General features: G+C 35.5%; 1 protein-coding gene and 1 non-coding gene across 2 annotated transcripts; one reads left to right on the forward strand and one right to left on the reverse strand.

Moving 5' to 3' along the window:
• The first annotated feature begins 8186 nt into the window (after positions 1–8186).
• LOC122678457 lies at positions 8187–8293 on the forward strand. Its single transcript, XR_006336129.1, has one exon. It is a non-coding gene; the product is annotated as a U6 spliceosomal RNA (small nuclear RNA).
• Positions 8294–12915: 4622 nt separating this feature from the next.
• Positions 12916–22765, reverse strand: DNAJB4 (DnaJ heat shock protein family (Hsp40) member B4). Its single transcript, XM_043877491.1, has 3 exons — positions 22265–22765; positions 15648–16216; positions 12916–14217 (listed from the first exon to the last, which is right to left on the reverse strand). The coding sequence occupies exons 1-3, from the start codon at positions 22473–22475 to the stop codon at positions 13984–13986; spliced, it is 1014 nt and encodes a 337-aa protein (XP_043733426.1). The 5' UTR covers positions 22476–22765; the 3' UTR covers positions 12916–13983.
• Positions 22766–26115: the final 3350 nt, after the last annotated feature.

Genomic DNA, 26115 nt, shown 5'->3' on the forward strand with positions numbered 1-26115 from the left:
AGAAGATCTTTTTGGACTTCAGGGTAGGTAAAGATTTCTGAAAACACAAAAAGTCTAGATCATACAAGAAATGATTGAGAAACCAGATTACATTAAAAATTAAGAGTTTCTATTCACCAAATGATGCCATGAAGAAAACCCAGAAGACAAACCACAACCCTGAAAGACATATTTGCAAACACATTTAATCAACAAGTAATTAATATCCAGAATATACAGAACTACAATAAGAAAACAGAAATAACCCAACAAAAACTGAAAAGGTCAGGGACAGTCATTTCATTTCACCAAAGAGAGAACACCGCTGAGCAGAGTAACCGTGTGAAAGCTGCTCACTCATCAGTAGTCAAGGAAATGCAGAAGAAGATCATGGTGAGATGCTGTTTTTACATTCTGTTTATAAGAGCCCTGACAATATGATTTTAACTACTTTGGAGGACAGAAATTATCATGTGAACTTGGACACATCCTAAGATACGTCTTTTCTCCTCAGGGTATTTACCCTAAAGAAATTTCTGCACGTGTATACCGAGGACAATGGACAAGAATTTTCTCAGCGGTGTTGTACACGGTAAGCAAGGCCCAAAGACAACCCAAATATCCATCTTGGGTAGGTGGTGTGTGCTTATAAAGTGGAATAGTATCCTGCAATAAAAATGAACTCCAGTTCTGGGCAACGAAATGGATAAATCTCATAGACTTGTTAAGCCACAGCAAAACACTAAAGGAAATATGAATCTCACCATGGAACACTGAAAAACATACAAACCAACTATATTGTTAGGAATACAGAAGAAAAAGCCAGAAAAAGATTATTGTAAAATCAGGTCACTGGTTACCTGTAAGGGAGGGAAGAGGTTAGTGCTGGAAAGGGTCACAGGGTGCTTTGGGGTCCTAGAGATGTTCTAATAATTTTTTAGCTTACCGGTATGTGGGATCTTAGTTCCCTGACCAGAGATTGAACCCACACCCGCTACAGTGGAAGTGCAGAATCTTAACCACTGGACCACCAGGGAAGTCTCCAGTGTTCTAATTCTTGACTTGGGAGGAAAAACAAGCTGGATTCTGTGTTCCCTAAAAGATAGCACACTGCTCACATTTCCTGGTACACCTAATTGTAAGGGAAGCTGGAATTGTAGTCTAGTTGTCTGTATCCACTGCTCCCTCCCTCAGGTCCACAACAGCACCTGACATCTGAGCAGATACCAGTCAAAATGTGTTGAATGAATACTGGCTGTGTGACTCTGGACAAGCAAATCAACCTCCAAAGACATTTGTCCTCTCTCTTGCTTAACGCCATGTGATTTTAAATACCAGTCACTATAAAACAACTCTCTGACTATAAATGTAGCATATGCTCCTTGAAAAATTTTTTTTAATATTATACATAATTTAATTTTTCTTTAGTTGATAAATTAATATTCACTACTCCATCACACTTTATCCAAGGTTTTGGAAACATTAGTTAAAACATGAAAAAATAACACTGTAGCATATAAAGTGAAAAATTAAAATGAAGGCAACAGTTATCCTTAATTCCACCATCTCAAAACTTCACAGTTACATATTCTGATTACTTTTTCTCCAGTCTTTTTTCTTCCTTTTTAAAATTTACATTTATTTATTTGGCTATGCAGGGTCTTAGCTGTGGCATGCAGGATCTTCAGTCTTTGTTGCAGCACATGGGGTCTTTAGTTGCAGCATGTGGGATCTAGTTCCCTGATCAGGGATTGAACTTGGGCCCCCTGCGTTGTGAGCATTGAATCTTAACTACTGGACCACCAGGGAAGTCCCTCCAGTCTTTTTCTATAGATACACTATAGATAGCATCATACACTAATTTTAAGAATTTGACCTGCTGCAAAATAATTTGAAAAGAAAAATTGGAAGTCATCACTCCATAGTTTTCCTTCTTAGAAATACAGTATTTTCAAGTGTCCTAGGACTTAGAGATTGTTTTACTAAACCTTTTATTTTATCAATGAGGAACACCTAAAGCAGAGAAGTTAAACCACCCACCCAAGGTCACAAATGTTAGTTATTAGTAAAACCTGATGCCTAATAGTATTCTTCCCACCAACATTTTGCTTTCCTTCATTAGTGGATCATATTTCAAATAGACCACCCTCTAGTGCTATATTATTATACACTTTATTTTGGCTTATACTTCAGAAGTAAACAAAAAATTACTCATTAAAAAAAGAATTTAAAAAAATAAAATAAAATAAAAAATAAAGGCACATTCACAGTCTTTCTCCAAAGACACTTGTTAAAATACATCATTACTAGCTTAGGCATCTTAAAAATTGCACTAATACAAACAACTAAAACATATTATAAGCAACTACCAATCACCCTTATAAGAAGCTTTTTTTAATCTATTAGGATTTAAAACTTATGAGGCTCTGGTATGAGACAGTAATGATCTGCTCCACAGATCCACTCCCCAATGAAACTGGTGAAAATTATTTTTTAAAATAACTATTTAAAGTTTCTGGAAATTGTTCTAATGGCCTATAGCACATAAAGAAACAAACATTTATTCAAGGAAAGCCACTACAATTTTATAAGAATAGTGAGAATCTGTGGTATTTGAACCAAGACCCACACTACCCCTCCCTCTTCCAACTCAGTGAGATGGAAATTCCACTCCAGACCACTCCAGCCAAGAGAACCCTGTTCCTCCAATGAGAGGAATTATAATCCAGTCAAAGGATTATCTTCCTAGGAAGGCAGGACACAAGTATTTCTCATACTGTCCTGTTATCTGTTTCTGAGGCTAAGTTCTGAGTGCATGCAAGGGAGAGTTGGGGGCTTCCCTGGTCGTTCAGTGGTGAAGAATCTGCCTGCAATGCAGAAAATGCAGGACACGCGGGTTCAATCCCTGGTTGGGAAGATCCCCTGGAGGAGGGCATGGCAACCCACTCCAGTTTTCTGGCCTGGAGAATCTCCAAGGACAGAGGAGCCTGGAGGACTAAGTCCATAGGGTCGCAAAGAGTTGGACACGACTGAAGTGACAACATACACAACAAGGGACAGTTGAGGGATGGCTTCTGCTACTCTTGAATTAGGATGAAGGCTCTGCCTTGGCAGTGGCACAGCTGAGAAGCCTGGAGCCTTCACTGCCACCACGCTGATCGGCAGAGTTTCCCTGCTGGGAGAGACGAGCTGAGGAGATCTGGGGTCACTCTCCAATTGCCCCCAGCAGCACTCATCTCCGAAAGTTGGGGTGTCACTCAGAAAGACTGGCAATATTGTTCCTGCCTGCCATCATTAGTTTGCCTGAGAGAGAAAAGACACAAGTGAGAGGAACTCTCCTTAGGTCAGAACAAATCTCAAACAAGATTTCAGTACTATTCTTTCGAAGAATCTGATTGGATCAGTTTGTGGAGCACTTTATGGCCCAAGGGTGTTGTGTTAGCAATGTAACCGCAGGGTGTGGTCAGGGAGACAAAGAAAGCCTTACTAAAACCACCGTCATCCCAGGGTGACTGAACATACTCAAGTCTGCATCCTCTGAAGAACAGTAACAGAGGCTTTCCATCACAGGGGAAAATAGACTTCACTAAATTATTCAGCCAGTCTCTAAACATGTAAATATTGTTGCTTAGTCGCTAAGCCATGTATGACTCTTTTGCAACCCCATGGACTGTAGCCCGCCAGGCTCCTCTGTCCATGTCCATGGTATTTTCCAGCCAAGAATACTGAAGTGGGTTGCCATTTCCTTCTCCAGGGGATCTTCTCAACCCGGGACCAAACCCTTACCTTCTGCATTGCAGGTAGATTCTTTACCATTGAGCCACGTGGGAAGCCTGCAAACATATAAATAACAAGTCCAAAAAGAAAGTGGAGACACAGTACCTAGAGTTGCCTGAAAATGCTTAATTTCAAAAAATAAATAACAAAATGTATAAAGAAATAATGTAGAAAAAAAAAAAAGAAATAACGTATGACCCCTCAGTCAGAAAGTAAGAAGGCATAAGAACTGCATGTGAAGCAACCAGATGTTGGGTTTAACAGACAAACATTTCAAAACAGCCAGTATAAATATTTTTAAAGAGCAAAAGAAAACCATGATTAATTATAGAAGATATGATGAGCATGTCTCATCAAATAGAGAATGTCAATACAGAGAACTTATGAAAAACAAATAAATGGAAATTCTAGAGCTAAAATGACAATAACTGAAATAATTCCCTAAAGAGGCTCAACAGTAGATCTGAACTGGCAGGAGGAAAAAAATTAGAAAACTTGAAGATAGATTGATAAAGATATAATTCAATAGAACAGAGAGAATGAAGAAAGAATAGACAGAAAAAAGAATGAAGGAAAATGAACGGAGCCTCAGGAAATGTGGAACACCATTAAATTCATGCTGGACTTCCCTGGTGGCTCAGATGGTAAAGCATCTGCCTACAATGTGGGAGACCAGGGTTCTGTCCCTGGGTTGGGAAGATGTCCTGGAGAAGGAAATGGCAACTCACTTCAGTATTCTTGCCTGGAAAATCCTATGGACAGAGGAACCTGGTAGGCTATAGTCAGTGGGGTCATAAAGAGTCGGACACGACTGAGTGACTCCACTTTCACTTTCATGCAATACTGGAGTACCAAAAGGAGAAGAAAGAGAGAAAGAAGAAGAAAAAAAAAATTTTTAAGTAATGGCTGGAAACTTCTCAAATTTATTGAAAAACATTAGTCTATATAGCCATGAAAGTCAACAAACTCCACATAGGATAAGCATGGAGATCTATAGACATCATAGTAAAAATGCTGATGGTCAATGACAAGGAGAAAATCTTGAACGCAACAAGAGACAAACTATTTGTTGTCATCATTTACAAAGGAACCCCAATAAAATCAATTCACTTATAACTGGATATAAGGGAGACCAGAGGCAGTGGGATAAGATATCAAAAGTGCTCAAAGAAAAAATCTGTCAACCAAGAATTCAGCAGGACTAGCTTTCAAAAATGAAGGCAAAATAGACATTCCCAGGTAAACCAAAACTGAGAGAATTTGTTGACAGTGGACCCACATTATAAGAAACACTAACAGAAGATCTTAAGGCTGAAAGCAAGTGGCCTCAGAGAGTAATTCAAATCCACATGAACAAAGAGCCCTGGATGAGGTAATTATGTAATTATAAAAGACAATGCAGATCGTATTTCTCCTCCCTTTCTCTTAACTGATTTAGGAAGCAATTGTATAAAACAATGTGTATGTAATGTATTGGCCATAACACATAAAAATGTAGTATATTTGTAGAATATTTGCCAAGAACAACACAAAGGAGGTGAGAACAATGCTGTATTGGAGAAATTACAAATACTAAACCAGTCTTGCATTCCTAAAATAAATCCCGCTTGGTCATCATGTATACCTTCTTCAAACATAATGAGAATAAACTTATATAAGCCAGCAACTAAATTTTTTTCTGAAATCCTTCCAAATTTTAATGAATTGTAACTTAGTAGTAACAGATTTCAGTGATTCTGGTGTTTGCCAACTAAAATGCATATTTTCCCCCAAGGAGTTATGTCAGAATCCTTCAGAAGAGGAAATCTCTGTACCAAGCATGCCTAGGGCCAAGTCAAATAGGTCAATGAGTTGCTTTACCTTGTGGAGTGATCTTCAGGTCTGCTGTCTGGACTTAACTAACCCTCAAGTTCTTTGTGTCTCAGCACAGAAGGAATTCAGTGAGAGGCAAAGTAGTAAGCAAGAAATAGATTTATTAATATAGGATGCTTGTAAGAGATGCAAGCAGACAGGTGAGGGAACTCTGCCAACCAGCAACTAATTTTTAAATAATATTAAGGTCTGGTAGCTCAGCTGGTAAAGAATCTGCCTGCAATGCAGGAGACCCCGGTTCAATTCCTGGGTTGGGAAGTGCCCCTAGAAAAGGGATAGGCTACTCATTCCCGTATTCTTGGGCTTCGCTGGTGGCCCAGACAATGAAGAATCTGCCTGCAGTGTGGGAGACCTGGATTCAATTCCTGGGTTGGGAAGATCCCCTGGAGGAGGCCATGGCAACCCACTCCAGTATTCTTGCCTGGAGAATCCGCATGGACAGAGGAGCCTGGCGGGCTGCAGTCCACGGGGTCACAAAGAGTCGGACGTGACTGAGCGACTACGCGCAGCACACAAGGCCCCTCTGGGCTTCCCTGGGGGCACAGTGCATAAAGAAACCACCTGCAATGCAGGAGACTAGAGTTCACTCCCTGGGTGGGGAAGATCCCCTGGAGAAGGAAATGGCAACCCACTCCAGTATTTTTGCCTGGGAAATCCCCTGGACAAGAGCAGCCTGGTGGGCTGCAGTTCATGGGGTCACAAAGAGTCAGCCACGACTTAGTGACTGAACTACCACCACCAAGGACCCATTATCAGTTAAGGGTTCCACTTCTAACTTCTGAAAATTTTCCTTCAAGAATTATGAGTCAAATATTTTTGGGAAAAAAAGACATAAAATGTTTAACTAGCCCTATTGTATAATTACTACTCTGAAGTGGGCTGTGCCAATGCTCATGTTTGCTTTAATAAGTGAGGGAGGGTAATTTGTAAAAGCTAGAGTGAAATATAATTTCCCCAGTTGAGAGGGTTACGTTTCTGAAGGCATTTGGTAGGAAAACATTTAGCTGAGAAATTTAAGTTGTTATGAAAAAGGGAAAAAAAAGTTCTAGGCAGAATCCTAAGACGTCAGATTTTTCTTTTTCATTTTTCTTTTCTTGGATTTGAGACTTTAAAATCCAAACTTGAAAATACTGGTGTTCTTTCTATTATAGTTTATGCTTCCTTATCCCTAGCTCTGCCCCACCCTCACCAAAAGCAAAGCAAGTTCACTACAGAAAAATCAGAAAATCTAAGTAAGGTAAAGAGGAATCACATATACACACACACACAAAGAGGAAACACACACACACAAACAGGAAATGTGCATGTGCACACATACATACTTTCAGTACAGATGCAGAGGCAGAGACTGACCCTGGCTGTGTGGGTCACACCTGGACACCTGCTGGCCACCCTGAGGTTTGTGACTGACCTTGTGTTCTTAACGACCTCTCAAACAGGAACCTCTGGATGGTTCCAAATTTTCTCCCCATAAACATCACAAAACAGGAACAACTTGCTGAAGGAAACAGAAACGACCCCACCCAAAGTTTCTGAAGAGACAAAAATGAACACACACACACACACACACACTCACCTGCCGCCCTCCGCTGAGGATAGCACACAGAAATAAAGACCCTCAGAAGCCCCGGCCTGGGCATATGGGTTTCCAACCGAATTGTCATCATACTCAAGCAGTTCTTAATGTTTTCCTAGGATCTGTGATGTGGGGAAGGCAAGTTGGTACCCCAGCCCCAGCAGCCAGGCCTCTGATGAGGTCCAGTACCTGCCCTTCCTTCTGGCCGGTGGGTCTGCCTGGCCAGAGCCAGGCTCAGCCACTGGCTAGCAAGGGCCTGGGGCTGAGGGGCTGTGAATATGTAGGATGGGGTGGGTGAGAAGAGGGGACCCTACGTACCAAAGGGCACGAAGAGCCCGGGGACTTGAGAAGAGAGGACAGGGGAATGGGGTCACCAGAGGTGGGTTGGTCAATGCGCATGTTCCTGGGAGTTGGGGGAACTCAACCAGAGGGACAATGGGGTGCAGGAGGTAGGGGGGTGGCCTGGAGATGGCACCCAGTCCTGTGGAGGGAGGGGAGGAGGTCTGCCCAGGGGAGATCGTGGTGCTCCTGAGTAGGGGGTGTGGGGCTGCCCAGGAGTGGGGCACACTTTGACAGGCCTGGAGTGGGGGAGATTGGGATGAGGGGGGTGGGGGATCTAGGTTGGGGTGGGGCTGCACCCAGAAGTCACTTTTAATGCTAACTAAAATGATGGTTGTACTAAGTAAAAAGTGATATTTATATTTTTAATTAGTAATATATATGGTTTACCATTCCTTGCTTTCTAGAAACTTTTCAGGATCTCTCATTCGCACAGTTTCCATAAGATGCTTGCAAATTTATTTTTACTTTGTTAGATAATAGACATATAAAGAAGGCAATTAATAAACGAGAAACCCACCCTCATCCCAAAAGTTTCATATTTTCCAAGTTTTAGGATTCTCAGTTAATCCCATCTCTTGAACCCCTTCATTCCCAGTCCCAGATATGAAAAATATATACTTGAGATTAAAAACACTGTGCAGTGCTTGCTTCGGCAGCACATATACTAAAATTGGAACGATACAGAGTAGATTAGCATGGCCCCTGCGCAAGGATGACACGCAAATTCGTGAAGTGTTCCATGTTTTTAGATCAATGGAACAGAATAGAAAGCCCAGAGAGAAATCCACGAATCTATGGACACCTTATCTTCGACAAAGAAGGCAAGAATATACAATGGAAAAAGGACAACCTCTTTAACAAGTGGTGCTGGGAACACTGGTCAACCGCTTGTAAAAGAATGAAACTAGAACACTTTCTAACACCATACACAAAAAAAAACTCAAAATGGATTAAAGATCTAAATGTAAGACCAGAAACTATAAAACTCCTAGAGGAGAACATAGGCAAAACACTCTCCGACATGAATCACAGCAGGATCCTCTATGACCCACCTCCCAGAATATTGGGAATAAAAGCAAAAATAAACAAATGGGACCTAATGAAACTTAAAAGCTTTTGCACAACAAAGGAAACTATAAACAAGGTGAAAAGACAGCCCTCAGATTGGGAGAAAATAATAGCAAACGAAGCAACAGACAAAGGATTAATCTCCAAAATATACAAGCAACTCCTGCAGCTCAATTCCAGAAAAATAAATGACCCAATCAAAACATGGGCCAAAGAACTAAACAGACATTTCTCCAAAGAAGACATACAGATGGCTAACAAACACATGAAAAGACGCTCAACATCACTCATTATTAGAGAAATGCAAATCAAAACCACAATGAGGTACCATTACACGCCAGTCAGAATGGCTGCTATCCAAAACTCTACAAGCAATAAATGCTGGAGAGGGTGTGGAGAAAAGGGAACCCCCTTACACTGTTGGTGGGAATGCAAACTAGTACAGCCACTATGGAGAACAGTGTGGCGATTTCTTAAAAAACTGGAATTAGAACTGCCATATGACCCAGCAATCCCACTTCTGGGCATACACACTGAGGAAACCAGATCTGAGAGAGAGACGTGCACCCCAATGTTCATCGCAGCACTGTTTATAATAGCCAGGACATAGAAGCAACCTAGATGCCCATCAGCAGATGAATGGATAAGGAAGCTGTGGTACATACACACCATGGAATATTACTCAGCCATTAAAAAGAATTCATTTGAATCAGTTCTAATGAGATGGATGAAACTGGAGCCCATTATACAGAGTGAAGTAAGCCAGAAAGAGAAAGACCAAAAAAGTATACTAACACATATATATGGAATTTAGAAAGATGGTAATGATAACCCTATATGCAAAACAGAAAAAGAGACACAGACGTACAGAACAGACTTTTGGACTCTGGGGAAGAAGGCGAGGGTGGGATGTTTCAAGAGAACAGCATCGAAACACGTATATTATCTATGGTGAAACAGATCACCTGCCCAGGCTGGATGCATGAGACAAGTGCTCGGGGCTGGTGCACTGGGAAGACCCAGAGGAATCGGTGGAGGGGGAGGTGGGAGGGGGGATCAGGATGGGGAATACATGTAAATACATGGCTGATTCATGTCAATGTATGACAAAAACCACTACAATATTGTAAAGTAATTAGCCTCCAACTAATAAAAAAAAAATTAAAAAAAACAACACTGTGTAAACTTTAATCTATTAGATAAACAAAACTAAATAATTTCTCAAGCTCTTCTCTAACATAGACCTCCTATTACAATTTAATACAGGAGTACTTCTGGTCCAAGTTTTTTATCTTCATCTCAGTGTCATCCCTTGAACAGAAACAGGAGTAGAGCTCTTTGCCTCTTTTATTTCTCAAGTTTAAGGTTACATTTTCCTGTCATTCCCTTTATGTGAATGACATAAATCTCCACTTTTCTTTTCCTAAATCTCCAGTTTCCTCTTTATAAGAATGGCTTAAGAATCACATTTAGATAAACTGAGAATTCCCTGGCAGTCCAGTGGTTAGGACTTGGTGCTTTCATGGCCCATAGGCTGGGGTTTCACCCCAGGTCAAGATCCAGCAAGACACGTGGTGGGGCCAAAAGAGAAAAGAAAAGGAGAACTACATTCACAAAACCCAAAACTCTAATAGCTACAGAGATGATGTACTAAATTTCAGTTGTAGGATAGGTAATATTTTATCTATTAGCTTACTAAGATCCACAATACTTTCAAAACTATTCCAGGTATCTAAGAACCTGGTTTAACATTAAGAGAACCTTTTAAAATCAAAAGTACCTTCATAAGATAAGCAAGTAAGAAAACTTTAAAACTCTACTTCTACATTAAGTCAACACTCAACAAATGAAAATTGGGCACTTAGCATTATTGATACCCTTTAAGACCCGGGAGATACTGATATACTGCTTTTTATTTTTTGCCTGTGCTGTGCAGTTTGTGGGATCTTAGTCCTCTGACCGGGGATTGAACCTAGGGCCTTGGCAGTGAGAGAGCAGAGTCCTAACCACTGGACCACCAGGGTATCCCCGATAAACTGTGTTTATATGGCAATGCCAATTAATTTTTTTTTACTATTAGAATAATTCTGTACTTTAACAAATACTCTTTAATCCAAAGATCATTCATCTATCTAATCTACAAATCATTTAACTTGGGAGAAAATGCTTAATCAAGAAAATAATGACAGTGGGTTTAAAATAGAAACCATGACCTAATGAAACTTAAAAGCTTTTGCACAACAAAGGAAACTATAAGCAAGGTGAAAAGACAGCCCTCAGATTGGGAGAAAATAATAGCAAATGAAGAAACAGACAAAGGATTAATCTCCAAAATATACAAGCAACTCCTGCAGCTCAATTCCAGAAAAATAAATGACCCAATCAAAACATGGGCCAAAGAACTAAACAGACATTTCTCCAAAGAAGACATACAGATGGCTAACAAACACATGAAAAGACGCTCAACATCACTCATTATCAGAGAAATGCAAATCAAAACCACAATGAGGTACCATTACACGCCAGTCAGAATGGCTGCTATCCAAAACTCTACAAGCAATAAATGCTGGAGAGGGTGTGGAGAAAAGGGAACCCCCTTACACTGTTGGTGGGAATGCAAACTAGTACAGCCACTATGGAGAACAGTGTGGCGATTTCTTAAAAAACTGGAATTAGAACTGCCATATGACCCAGCAATCCCACTTCTGGGCATACACACTGAGGAAACCAGATCTGAGAGAGAGACGTGCACCCCAATGTTCATCGCAGCACTGTTTATAATAGCCAGGACATAGAAGCAACCTAGATGCCCATCAGCAGATGAATGGATAAGGAAGCTGTGGTACATATACACCATGGAATATTACTCGGCCATTAAAAAGAATTCATTTGAATCAGGTCTAATGAGATGGATGAAACTGGAGCCCATTATACAGAGTGAAGTAAGCCAGAAAGATAAAGACCAAAAAAGTATACTAACACATATATATGGAATTTAGAAAGATGGTAATGATAACCCTATATGCAAAACAGAAAAAGAGACACAGATGTAAAGAAGAGTCTTTGAGACTCTGTGGGAGAAGGCGAGGGTGGGATGTTTCAAGAGAACAGCATCGAAACATGTATATTATCTAGGGTGAAACAGATCGCCAGCCCAGGTCGGATGCATGAGACAAGTGCTCGGGCCTGGTGCACTGGGAAGACCTAGAGGAATCGGGTGGAGAGGGAGGTGGGAGGGGGGATCAGGATGGGGAACACATGTAAATCCATGGCTGATTCAAGTCAATGTACGACAAAAACTACTACAATATTGTAAAGTAATTAGCCTCCAACTAATAAAAATGAATGAAAAAAAAAGATTAAAAAAATAAATAAATAAAATAGAAACCATGCCTACCACTCTCACTGATGCTTTTCAGCTCTTATCTCTTTAGATGTGAGAAAATCATGATGCTCACACTTCCTTAAGGAGCTTTAACTCTCATTTAGAGAAAGTTATAAAGGAATCATTTATGAATTAATGGAATAATATGCATGATTATGAATTCTCTGACATTTTCCAGCATTTTCCATTTGCAATTAAAGTATATGGTTATCCCCAACAATTTTATTCTGAGGTATATACCCAAGAAAATTTAAAAATTATATATAGAAAAAGTTGTACAAAAATGTTCAGAGTTGCATTATTCATTATAGCCAAAAAGTGGAAATAACCTAAATGCCCATCAATTAATGAATGGGTAAACAGAATGTGGTATATCCAAACAACAGAATATTATTCGGCCATAAAGCAAGGAATGAAGTACTGAATGAGGAAACACGGGTGTATCTTGAAAACATTATGCTAAGTGAAAGAAATAAACAAAAAAGCCAAATATTATTTAATCCCACTTATAAGAAATGTCCAGAATTGATGAATCCACAGGAGTAGAAAGTAGATTAGTGTTTGCCAGGTGCTGGAGAAATGGGAAGTGAGTGCTAATGGTTATGTGGGTTTTTTTAGGGTGATGTAAATGTTTTGAAATTACAAAGTGGCTATATAAGGTGAATATACTAAAACAACTGGATTGTGTACTTTAAAATGGTAAACTTTTTAGCATGAGAATTATATCTCAATAAAGCTGTAAAGTATATGTTTTGAAAAAATATATGTTTTGAATTTCTAAAAGAAGACCATATTCTGCTAAAAGGTGATAGTGTCCAATAAACCTTGTATACCAATTATCCTGAAAATTTCTTTTGAACCAAAAACTTTGTTTCAAAATATCATTCTTACTATAGCTATAAAACAGAAAACAGAATAATTTTTTAAACGTAAATATATTTAAAAAATTAAAACACCTAAGAAATGCAATCTATACATATGAAAAAGTAAAATATTTATATGCATAACAAGTAGTAGCAACATCATTCATAAGCAGCAGTTAGTGTTTATTTTCCCCATATTTTGGTTTAACACCATAGTGGTAGTTTATTCTTTTTAGGGAATTTGCATATGGTACATACAGCATATTATGAGTAAGTTATAGAAGACTGTGTAATTGGAAAATTAATTCCAAGTAACAATATTTCCTCTAAAAACATGTTTATTATCAAACAAATTATCCTTAACTAATGGACAATAAAATGTACCTATAATTTATTAAGTCCAAGATATATAGTTAATTTGCATAAAATTATATATGGCATTTTAAAAACAACCTATTTCTAAAATAGCAGTAATTCAGGCAATTGGGATTTCCACAGGAGATAAATTGCCATTAATTTCCTTTTTATGAAGAAAAGGTCTGTCATAAGAACATTATAACTATGTTATTAAGAAATGCTACAGCATACTTCAAAAGGGTGAAATATATGTATTAGGATACTCTTTTATGGGTACCAGCCCTATAGCAGCATTTCATATGATTTTAATCTAGTTAACCAGATTTCCAAGTAACTTGGGTTCTTCTTTTCTAGAAGTACCTATCACATGTATAGTTTAGTTAAGAATTTAAATTTCCATTATAAACGAGAACCTATCACACTGACAGTGTAAATATATAAGAAATAAAGTACTTGAATAGCCTAGTACTTTATTAGAAATACATCTATTAACTCCACAGAAATGAATTTTACATGTAAGCAAAATACTAAAAAATTCTGACTTGGGAGAAATGAAATAAAATACAGTGAGTGGTTTTCTCTTCATCTCTAACTGCAAAAATCCCTTTTGCCTTTTTATTTGACCCGTCTCTATTCATGCAATGTAATGAACCCTCAAAATAATTTACATGTCTTTATACAGAATTCACATCTACATCAGTAAATGGCCAGTCCTTTTATATTTTCAGTGCCTTATCAAAATATGGTTAACAAAGTTTTTCATTCTATGAGGCAGGAAGATGTTTCCTAAGTACTTCTTTGGACGATGAGGATATAGTATCCGGGAAGGAAACCTCAAATTCTATTAGAAGGTCACCACGTTGGTCAGGATTTTTCGGGAATGGTAGCCCATATCCAATAATTCTTCGCCTCATTCCAGGTTTCACAATATCATTTATTGTCATAGGTATGGTTCTTCCATCCATGGTTGGCACATTAATTGCGCAGCCGCACAATGCCTAAAATGAACCAAATAAAATTAACAAACTTCAAAATATAAAAGTCTAAACAAAAATATTACCAGCTGTAAAGAACGATTCTAAGGTAAATTTTTAACCTCCAAAAGAAAATCAATAATTTTAAGACATTTTCCCTATTAAAAAGTCCCTTCAGGACACACATAATCAGATAGTTTACAAAAGAAGGAAAGGAGAAGGGGAAGGAAAGGAAAAGGAAAAAGGAAAAGCGGAGGAAAGAATGTCTTTCACATTGTCCTAGAGTGAAATGAACTGTTTGAGGCTGCTATTATGCAAGTTGCAAGGATGGAATGGGAGAAGAGAAGAGGGAGAAATTAAGAATCAAAAAGAAAAAGATAGGAGCAACTACATACTTCTCCGGAGTGAAAACGTTAGGACAACAAATATATTTCTTGTTTTAGTCAGTAAATATTTACTGAGTACCATATATGCCATATATTTCTGCTAGATGCTGAACATACAGGGACCATGAACACAGACCCACCACAAGGAATGCACAAAGAATTCAGAAGCAAACCAGTAATTATAGTACTGTATAAAGTTGTCAGAGAAGTATGTGCAGAATTCTTTTGTGAGACAAAGGGCACCCAACGTACCCCCCTTAGCTTCTGGGAATACAGATTGCTTGAGGTAAGCACTGGACCATTAGTAAGTGTTGAGTAGAGCGAGGAATAGCAGTGTTCCATAGAGGACAACTCAGACAGAGACAGAGGTGTACAAGATAATAACATGTCAAACTTAGGGAAATGTATGCACATGTATGGGTAGAAATTAGATTAAAAACAACCTGTTAGTTTAAGCTAAAGAGTTTAGACTTTATGGTAGATGCTCTATGAAGCTATTTAAGAATTTTAAGCAGGGAACTGACATGGGCATATTTGCAGGATTATAATCCAATTTGAGAAACAGAATAGAATAATATTTAATAATAATAATAATAGAAAAAATTATTTAATAATAATAATAGAAAAATATAATAAATACAAACTAGTGTATTAAAGCAGTACCATCATAACTTATTTTGTCTTTTAATACCTTGTTTGTTATATAATTATTAAAAGTTAACAACTTTGGAAGAAATCTTATACATGGACTAAGGTAATGAGATTACAATGCAGATTTGACAAACTGCAAAAATAGAGTACAGATAATCCATACTAGGTAGGCCTTATAGTACATAATCTAGCTAGCACTTAAAATTGGCATTTAAATTGTTAGTATAAATAACTACTTAGAAAATATAATCTTATCTACAAAAGAGGCAAAACAGTAGTACTACTTTAGAGGGTTCTTATGAAAATTGTAAGAATGCTGTGTAGTAAACATTAATGTTAGTTATTATTTAGATAAATCCCATAAGATTACATGCATAACTCTGTTTGATTTCAGAATCTGATGTCCTACTAACTTACCTCTCGTAAACTAATTTTCGCAGTATAAATTATATTTGACCCATCCCTTTTGAATTTGGGGTGATCTTTATCTTTAATGACAAAAACAATGTCTGCTGGAATACTAGTTGGTGTTTCATCTCCTTCCCTTGGAAAAGTAATTTTGGTGCCTTCTTTCCACCCTTTTTTAATCTCGATGGTGAGAATTTTGTCCTCAGTTCTATAACTCCTCCCGTCAGGGTTCAACCTCTTCCGAGAAATCTTCATTCGTTTGGTACAACCACTATATATTTCTTCAAGTGATACTCTAAGTTCATGAATAACTGGAGGATCTTGTTTGAGGCGGGATGGCCCCACAGAATTCCTGTCTCTTGGATATCCATTCATGCTGAATCCAAAAGCGCCAAAAGGATCTCCGTCTACTTCCATTTCATCAGAATCTCTACCACCACCCATCCGTCTTCCAAAGAAAATTTCAAAGGGGTTGGAACCTCCAAAAAATGCTGCAAATGTGGCATGAGGATCACCATGAAAGGTGTACCGGAAGGTACCTCCTTGTCCATCGGTACCTCCTGCTCCTCCTTTCAACCCTAAATGAGAAGATAAGCATGGTTAGAAAAATGCTTACAACTCCTGAGAGTTAAACTTTCAAAAATTGTATTACTCATAAACTTTGGCTAACTTAGGTTGCTATTTATTAATATTGGTCAGAAATGCCATTATAACTAAATACAAAACAGCCATTTAACTACCAATCATTCCACCCTAAATTAAATTTTTAGCTTTCAGATTCTTTCTCCAAATCCCCATCTTTAACAATAATTTATTCCCGACTCTTTGTTCCATGCGTAAAAAAGAAAATAAATATAAATTGGGAACCTCTTATAAGCTACTGGTTTGATGATCTGAAGTATATAAATTTAGGTTTTTAAAAAATGTCATTCAAGGGGTTGGGGGAGGGAAGGATTGGGAATTTGAGATTAGCAGATGCAAACTACAATATATAGGGTGGATAAACAACATGGTCCTATTGTATAACACAGAAACTATATTCAATATCCTGTGACAAACCATAATGGAAAAGAATACATACATATATAACTGAATTACTTTGCTGCACAGCCGAAATTTATACAACACTGTAAATCAACTATACTTTAAATATAATTTTAAAAATAGCAACAACAAAAAAAAGATGTCAATCGAAAGATCTTCAGTAATCAATGCAAACGAAATATGTAACCTAAATCTTTGAGCACCATCATAATCAGTGAACACATATCAGTGATATAAAATATCATATTCAAAATAACTATCTTTATTTCAGATCATCTTTTACTGTTTAAGAATTAAAACAGAATTCATTCATGGCAGAAAGGGAAAAAATCCCATTAACAGAAAATTTTAGACACTTAAATTACTATCCATATTCTAAATAATGAAACTGTTTATCTAGGCATATCACATGATAGCATTAATTTCAACAGCATGTAAAAAGAAAACTGAAATCATGAGCTGTAAACCCTTTTGACCTGTAAGACCTTTGGGCTGGTTATTTTTGTCTATTATGGACAACCTGCTTCCAACACCAAGACAGTGACTCTTTGATCCTGTTCTCTAAGACTCAACTAAGCAATTAGCAGTTCACAAGAGATAACATATTTGAAGTAGCATTTTCTACTACATACTGAAGAAAGATTCTACTAAAACCTACAAAACAACAGTACAGTGATTTTCTAAGGGATCAATACTGACAAGGATTTATATCATTCCAGTCTCAGCAAAGTTTCTGGATGATCCTTATGGGCATTCCTGACCAAGGAAACAAGCAGGAACAGAACCTAAAAATTATAAAACTGTAAAAAAAAAAAAATCCAACAGAATTAAACTAAGAGGTTCAAATATGTTCATCAGTGAGTAATTTGAGGGCAGGAAATACATTTTATTCATTTTTGCACTGTTCATGAATACAGTTCTGAAAATGACAGCCACTCATGTGTGTTGAATACAGGGAAGAACTAATTTTTAAAGTGTTCAAAAGAAACACTAAAATGTGTCTTCGGTGTCAAGACAGAGAAAAGGCAGAAGCGAAAACAATATAAAGTATAATTACACATATGAGAAATTTAACAGTAAAAAACTCTACGGAAGTCACTCAGCATGCTTTCTCAGAGAGTTTTAAATGTCTTATTCTATTTGGCGTCTTTCACTCAGGATATGCCTTGTAGAAAGCAATGACAAGTATAAGCAGGACAAGAACTTTTAACATACAGCTCATTCAAAACTCCTTTCTCTAAATTTTAGTGGCATAGTTATAACTCCAAATTTTTTTTTAAAAAGTTAGTGGCAGATTTTTTTTTTAAATGATAGAATATGTATATAACTCAAGGTCATTACCAATGTGATTAAACCAATACTAAATTATTTCAATCACTCCATTTTTCATCCCACAAATAGAGTATAATGATTTAACAGAGTTCATAAATTGAGTAAACTAGCTTGCCCAATTGAACCCTTTACAAGACAAAATCTAACTGTTTTGGATGCATAATGGATTCATGAAAAGAAAGAATTACATTTTAAGTTATTACATCATGGGTTTGGCTTTTCCCTAATTGCCCTTTGCCAAAAATGGTAACTCAAGCAGGATTACTGAGTCCCTGAGAAGATTCACACACTGTCTGAACTGACTTTCATCAAAGATAACAAACACCCTCCCATAAAGCTTTGACACTAAACAGTCAACTGTGTACTACTGTGACTGAAAATCCTACCAAAATTCACACCAATATAACATGAATTATTATGCAAGTATCACTTGGCGTTGCCCAGCACTTGAACAAGCCTGTCATCAACTATACAGTCAACTTTTCACGACATACATTTTGACTGCTCATGGAAACTTTTAGTATGCAGCTAGACTATCTATGCTATCCAAAATTTTTTCTAGATACCATCATCACTTCCTGTGAGCAAGAAATGTATCCCAGAGTCAACATTTACTTTTGTTGTACCAAGATTGCTATTATTTAAAAAACAAGCCACCAACCAATTTGCAATCCAAAAAATATTCATGTGCCTGGGATATTATTCATAACAATGATATCCATTAATTAGTTGATTAAAGTTTATCAAAAGAAGCAGCACTGGAGAAAAATTAGCACTTCAAGGAAAAAAAATTATATGACTTTAATAACTGCTTTTAAGGAGATCTAATATGCAAAAATCCAGATTTATAAAAATACTTAGAGTTAACTAGCACAATGAGATTCTTTAAAGTTTTGATTCATAGAAATCCAATTTACTTATTTCTTTTAAATATATAGTAAATAGATTGTTAATTAACTATATAAAGAACAGAAGCAGCAAACTAGTATAAAGATTAATAGCTAGTATAAAGATTAATGTACTAAACACAGATTTGGTCATATAAATACTACCTTTCAGTGTTTAAATTTTAAGTTATTGAGTGAAACAAACAAAAAAAAGGAAGATATGAAGAGAAAGAAATGTTAGAAAACTAGGCCACTAAAAGGATGTGTTACTGAAAATCTGTTTTTAAGTCTTTTAATATGAACTTCTGTTGACATTCACAGAACAATTCAGAACTAAACCTAAAACTCGGGAGAAATTAGATCAAAATCCAATTTCAAGTTTCAGTAGTTCTATGTTTTTTGTTTTCAAATTATTCAACTATGGAGAAATGTCTCTATTATAAAAGTTTTATTTATTCCATACTATAAAAGTAACCCATTGTAAATATACCATGGTCTTAGTGAAGTTATAGACCTGTGCAGCCATCACCACAATCCAGTTATAAAACATTTCTTTCCATCAACCCAAAGAGTAATTTCATTTCTATTTGGAGTTAATCCTTGCTACCACCTCTAGCTCTAGGCAAGAAAGCACTGATCTGCTTTCTTTGTCTATAAATTTGCCTTTTCCAAGCATTTCATATAAATGGAATAATAGAATATGCAGTCATTTACATATGACTTATAATTTTTGAGGTTATTTCATTTACAAAGCATGTTTTATTAAATCAGTCCTTTTAATTGCTAAATAGTGTGTGTCTGTGTGTGTCTGTGTGTGTATACATATATACCACACTTCATTTATCCATTTACTAAAAGATGATACTTTCAGATATTTTCATTTGGGGCCATCACAAATGATGCTGCAATGAACACTCACGTACATGTCTTTGTGTGGACCTGTATTTTCATTTCCCTTTTATAGATTCCCAGGAGTGGAAATGCTGGGTCATATGGTAAATTTAAAACACCTCTTTTTTTATCCAGCTTTTTTAAAACCCAGCATTTAAAACTGTGGATATTAGACATTTTCAAAACACAAATATACTGGGATCACTGGCTCTCCTAGGTTCTAAATATACAAATTTAGCATGTTTAACTCATACAATTCTCAGTTCATGGTTTATTCCCACAGCTTCAGGTTGTACAAGAGAATGTAATAATTCAGGGGGAAAAGTGTATCAGGTAAATTAGTGTTTTGTTACTTCTAGAGAAACACAGAGGGCTATGCAACCAGGTCTGCAAGCACAAACAGATCAATGACAGGCAAAGAAACAAAAATATTTTTTTTTTTAAACAAAAATATTTTTCCACGTTTTAACAGTATACTTAATGAGATATTTTGAATAAAGGATAAATAATTATAATGCTTTTCTGTAAAGGAAGAATAATTTCTAAAACATAATCAAATAACTTTCATTTTAACTATTTTAAAGTAATATAAGTAGAAAATAGTATTTCTGAATAATACATTTCAATGCTTTAAAAAACTTATTCTTCCTTCACTATTACTTCTATTGCTTATATCAATTACCTAATTCAAGAACAATAAAAGATTTGGGGTACATAGATGATCCAGTTTTAGTTTTTTAAAAATTCACTTCACTGATGATGCTCAGTAAAAATCAAACTGGAGAAATATAACTCAAGAAAAACACTATTAAGAGGTAATGTTAAGCCAAGAAAAATGTATCATTTGGTGACTTGAAAATTCTGAAGATAAATATCCTTAGAAACACTGAATCTTATGGTTTAGTTACAGACAGATTTGGGCTGTGAGCTATGGATTAAATCAATGGATATTTGCTTTTTCATGGGAATTCATAGTGTTACACTGTGTTTGTAGGTATCTTTACAAAATTACAAAATAACTTCTTCAGAAAGAGTAGTGTATAGCTAGTAGTATCTGAGAATCCTGCTTAGCTTTTGAGATGAAACAAATCATAGTATTTTGAGTAGTAGGACCATAAGGAACTAGAAGGACTGAACTGCCCACTACTTGCTTTTTCCAATCTTTACTTTGCAGGAACCTGACACTGCAGGTCCTCATAGCAACAGAAACTGCAATTTGGGGCAACTCAGATCAAAAAGAAAAAGCATAACAACAACAACAAAAAAACAAAACACCTCTACACAATTACCCTGCTTAACTAAATTTAACTCTTTAACTCAAAATAAGCAGTCACCACTTCATTGTATTTTAAGATAGATTTTTAATTAGGGAAATTTAACATTAGATGCAACAAAGCAAAAAAAAAAGTTTTCATAGCTACAATGAATGATTTTAAAATAATATTTGGGGAGAAAAATTAGTAATAAAATAACTTAGTCCTGATATAAAAAATTGAAATTCCAGAACTTGTAAAAATTAAAATGTTCTTGTTGCTGTTAATTAGCAATTTTAAATAGTCTTACTTTACAGCTACATTTATATGGTGATGATGGACAATTTAAAATCCAGAATGATAAAAGGATAATCTTAAATTTTACTCCCATTTACTGTATTCAACTAGTTTCAGATCTCACAATCCAAGAAACAAAAGTGTGGCAGGGAGAGGAAAGGGAAGTTATCATGCCTTCCTCTACACCTAGATAGTAAAATTTCAAAAGAAATAATGTTATCTTAAAGTAAATCAGTCATTGTTCTAAGGAGGTGGCCATTTTAGGTCAAAAATTGCATTTCTGAGATCTCAGTTTCTTGGCACACAATTACTGTTTACAATTAAGCTAAAAACTTGTTCTGGTATTTTATGACATCAGGAAAATTCTTTCCTCTCCAGGCAGAATGCCAAAAACAACTACAGCTAAATGCCTGGGCCTTCGGCTTCTCAGAGAGAAGATTCTGTCCTGTTTAATCTAAACTAGCTTTGCCATAAGAAAGGCAAAAAACTACTTTTGTTTTTGTGAATAAAATATAAACTACCCAGAATCTGAACTGCCAATCTTACGATTTTAAATGACTGAAGAATCTTTATTGGCTCTGGCAGAAAATTCATTAGGGAAAAAAAAAAAAAAAACAGGTTGCATAAGACTTTTGACACAATTTCTTAATGAGTATGGGAATTTAAGGTTTCTTTTCAAATACAATGCTAACAATACAAATCTAATGGCAGAACATATATGTTACACAAAATGTCAAAATCCAAAAAAGGGCAAACAAGTACATTTCATTCATAGCTATGTAACATTCATTCATATGATCAGGGATGAAATCTTGCTTTTATCCATTATTTGTCTTTCTACTTTTGAAATGTCAGAGAATTTAATAACCACAAAGCTGACAGAGAAAAAAGAGAGACAGAAAGATATACACTGAATTCTTACCTTCCTCCCCAAACTGATCATATATTTCTCTCTTTTTAGGATCACTCAATACTTCATAAGCTTCTGCGACCTCTTTAAATTTTTCCTCTGCCTGAGGAGATTTGTTCTTGTCCGGATGAAATCTGAGGGCTTGTTTTCGGTAAGCCTTTTTAATATCTTCATCTGAAGCTCCTTTTTCAATTCCCAAAATGCAATAATAGTCTTTCCCCATTTCGAGTGCCTTGAAATGAACTTAGATTTCCCTTTGTGAAAGAAAACAGCGTCCCCAGTCTTAGCAATACAATGATTCTAAGAAAAATAAACCAAGCTGGGTATTTTAAAAGTTAAAGCAAATCAGCAATTCAGCTTCGCTGTCTTAAGGCAGCAAGCAGACAGCGTCTCAGTATTTAATTCCTTCCCCAACGGCTCACTTACAGATAAATATACACTACACGGGAGACGGCCTCCTTCTAGATCCTCCCATTTTCACTACGTGTCTCTGCACTTTCTAGAACAGCAAATGCTACAGGACGTCACTTCCCCAGCTGCCTCTAGTCAAAGTACGAGCTAGGTTTTCTCCTCCTCCACGATTAACTATTCATTTTCCTTCTGGCTCTACCATACTTGTTTCCTTTTTAAGAGGCCAAGTGGATTAAGAAACCAGTATTTCAGCATAGAATATCATAACTACACATTTACTTACTCCATTCTAGGTGAAAAAGCAACAAAAATATCATTCTAGCCATTAAGTATCTTATTAAAATTAGATATATACAAATAAAAATACTTATTTTAGTTATTTTAATTTCAACTTCAAGTCATTCAAATTAAGATATACAGTATTAAAATATGGTTTGTTTAAATTAAAATTGTCAAATAATTTGTGTCATTTTCAAAATTCCTAGGGTCTGCAATCAGAAATGCCAGGAATTTCACATTGTAAAAGACTATATATCATAAATATCAAAAGCAATATTTTAAAATAAGTAAAGGACTTAAATATGTCTTTAGCTGATGATTTTAATAAGTTTTGTGGGGTTTTTTGTAGTATGCAATAGTTAATAGCTCAGGCAGACTAATACTTGTGTAAGCTTCATATCTGATTTAGTTACTTCAACTAAAACAGAATGAGATCCACCCTCCTCATTCCTAGGGTCACTATTTAAAGAATTTTTGTGCTGCTTCCGGAAAGACAGGAAAAAGTATCAGGTTTCAGGCAGTAAAAACTCACGTTTCTTTTGAGACTTTAACTGAATCAGCTTAGAATCTGGATATGCTATTTACAAGGTATAATATGAGAAATGTTTTTTTCTTTTAAAAACACATTTTCCCTAATTATAAATATAAACACTCATTGATGATTTTGGAAAACACGGAAAGAAAAAAGACAGAAAAAAAGTTTTTAATCTTAAAAAACTTCCTATCTTACCACTTTAGGTAATCCTCAATAAATGTCAGTATATTTCCTTCTAATCCTTTCTTTTCCTATGAATATTTATGGTTATTTTTTGTAGTTTTCTATTTTGTATTAAAAAACTTTATGTCGTATATCCTTTATACACTGTTTTGATGCTTGCTTTTCTAATATATATTTTGGATATTTATAAGAAATATTTTCAGTGTATATAACTCATCTTTTATCTTCTACATAGTTTCTTCATCTTTTCAAAAATGTTCCTAGTTCTAATATTGGAAAGATGGGGTGATAAGAAAATATCAAAAGAATTGCACAGAGCACTGTATTTAAATATCTTAAGTCTGTAAAATGAAAAGAAAAAAGAGCATTTATGAGAAAAACTAAATGTACATATATGTGTAGAGGATAATGAAAAGGCAATGATCATGTTAACCTTTAACAATATGGGAACACCTACTCTATAAACCAAGCAGCCTTATGAAAATGATTCAGCAATTCTTTCATAATGTTCATCTTTGTGCATTTTAACAGCTTAAGATTTACTATTTCTCAAAACTCTACTTTAAAAACACCTTGATATAGAAAGATATAATATCTATCTAGCCTACTTACAGGTTACAGAGGCTTGTAAGCTATTCAGCAAAAATTTTTAGTACCACCAAGAAATACTCAATGTCAAAAGATAAACTTTCCAAGTCCAAAAAACTTGGGGGGAAATGCTAAGATCAAAAGTCACCTTAAGACTCTTACTTTTTAGAAAAGCATATTGCAATTTGGAATCCAGTGCAAGGATCAGCACTGAGAGTAGAATAAAAGTATAATAAAAATAATGTATTCTAGAATTAGTTTCTAAGAAAAGTCCATTAAATATTCATTATCAAAGAACATTGGTATAGCAGTATAAAAAGTATTAAATTGTTCTGGAGGGCAATTCTGGGAACTAAAAAAAAAAACCAGATACTTATCTGAGTCAATTATTTTCAGAAAGCTAGAAATATTATCAGGAATTGACATGTTAAATGATTTTAGAAGCCAAAAACTACTAGATCTTTCCCATTTCTGAAAGATGCATAACATATCAACAAATGGAAAGAAATCTGGCTCGTCACACAGAGAGAAGGGTGATAAACGATTTTCATACTTTTTCAAATATCATAAAAAACAAAAGGATTATAGTAGTAGTGCTGAAATACAAGAATTCACCTCAACTTGGAATTCCAAGTTAATAAGGAGGCAATTATAAGACTAATGAAAAAATAATCTAACTAGGTTTTGTTAAAATAAGCAGTATAAATAATTCTTTCCAACATTTGGGAATGGTTTATTTAAAATGATTTCAGAAGCACTATAAATATCATACCTGGAAATTTGTCCTTAGAAAATAATAAGAAAAATTATATATACAAATATACCCACTGCAATTACATGCAAGAGGCTAATAAATCAATGTGGTCATTATTAAACTACATAGTACTTGAGAAACATTTTACTCTTACATTTACTTTTTCAGACTGAGTTGTCTCTTCTACCACTTAAGAGCTGAAAATCCATTACATAATCACTTTGTATTGAATTTTCTTCATCCGAGTTTGTTTGAGATGAATGTGGGTTGCTTTTTCTTTTGGGGGGGCTGCTTTGCAAGAGCAGTTGTTTCCCTGTAAATAATTATCATGACAAAATAGAGTGTGTAAAAGGAAACGTAATGGCAGCCTGTAGGGTAAATGGAGCAGAGATGCCAACAACATTCACTTAATAAATGTATTTTTAAAAGTAAAATTAAAAACCAAAAAAATTACATAATAAGTCTATTTGAAACACTTTAGAAATTACATAAATCATTGCTTTTTTGATTTTATAGGTATGTGTATATGTGGCAGAAAGCATGAACAAAAACTAGCGAGTTAGGAAAGCATACTTTTTCCTTTAATTTCTTTAAGGCTATATTTTTAACAAAGAAATGAAATTAGCATTTGTGTTTTTTAATTTTTACCACTCAAACATTGATGAGATTATTCCATGAAAACACAATTTTCTTCCCTTTATTAAAAGAAAATTACAAACACTGAGATTCTTTAATGTTTGTAGTTTACAAGGTCAAGTTCTTATGCTGGGTGGTTTCTCTCTAATTGAAGGACAGTTACAATGTATTTTAAAGAAATGATTTTAATTTTTTCAACCAAATCATAAAACTTTACATTTATTATTTTGTTTATAAAAGTTAATAGCAACAAAACTTTTGTGCTTAATAATAAATTTGAGGGGAGCCAAGGGCCAGAATTAAGTAAATATTCTAATGACGTTACATTTTATTTTTAATAGATTTAACAAAGTTCCCTTCTTGGAATATTATACTTTAATAATAAGTACAGAGAAATTATTTTTTACAGAAGTATGAGTTCTTTTTTATTTTACAATCACAATTTAAATATTAAATATGTTTAGATAATGAGAACTA

Source organism: Cervus elaphus, chromosome 20 (assembly GCF_910594005.1).
Source record: "Cervus elaphus chromosome 20, mCerEla1.1, whole genome shotgun sequence".
NCBI lineage: Eukaryota > Metazoa > Chordata > Mammalia > Artiodactyla > Cervidae > Cervus > Cervus elaphus.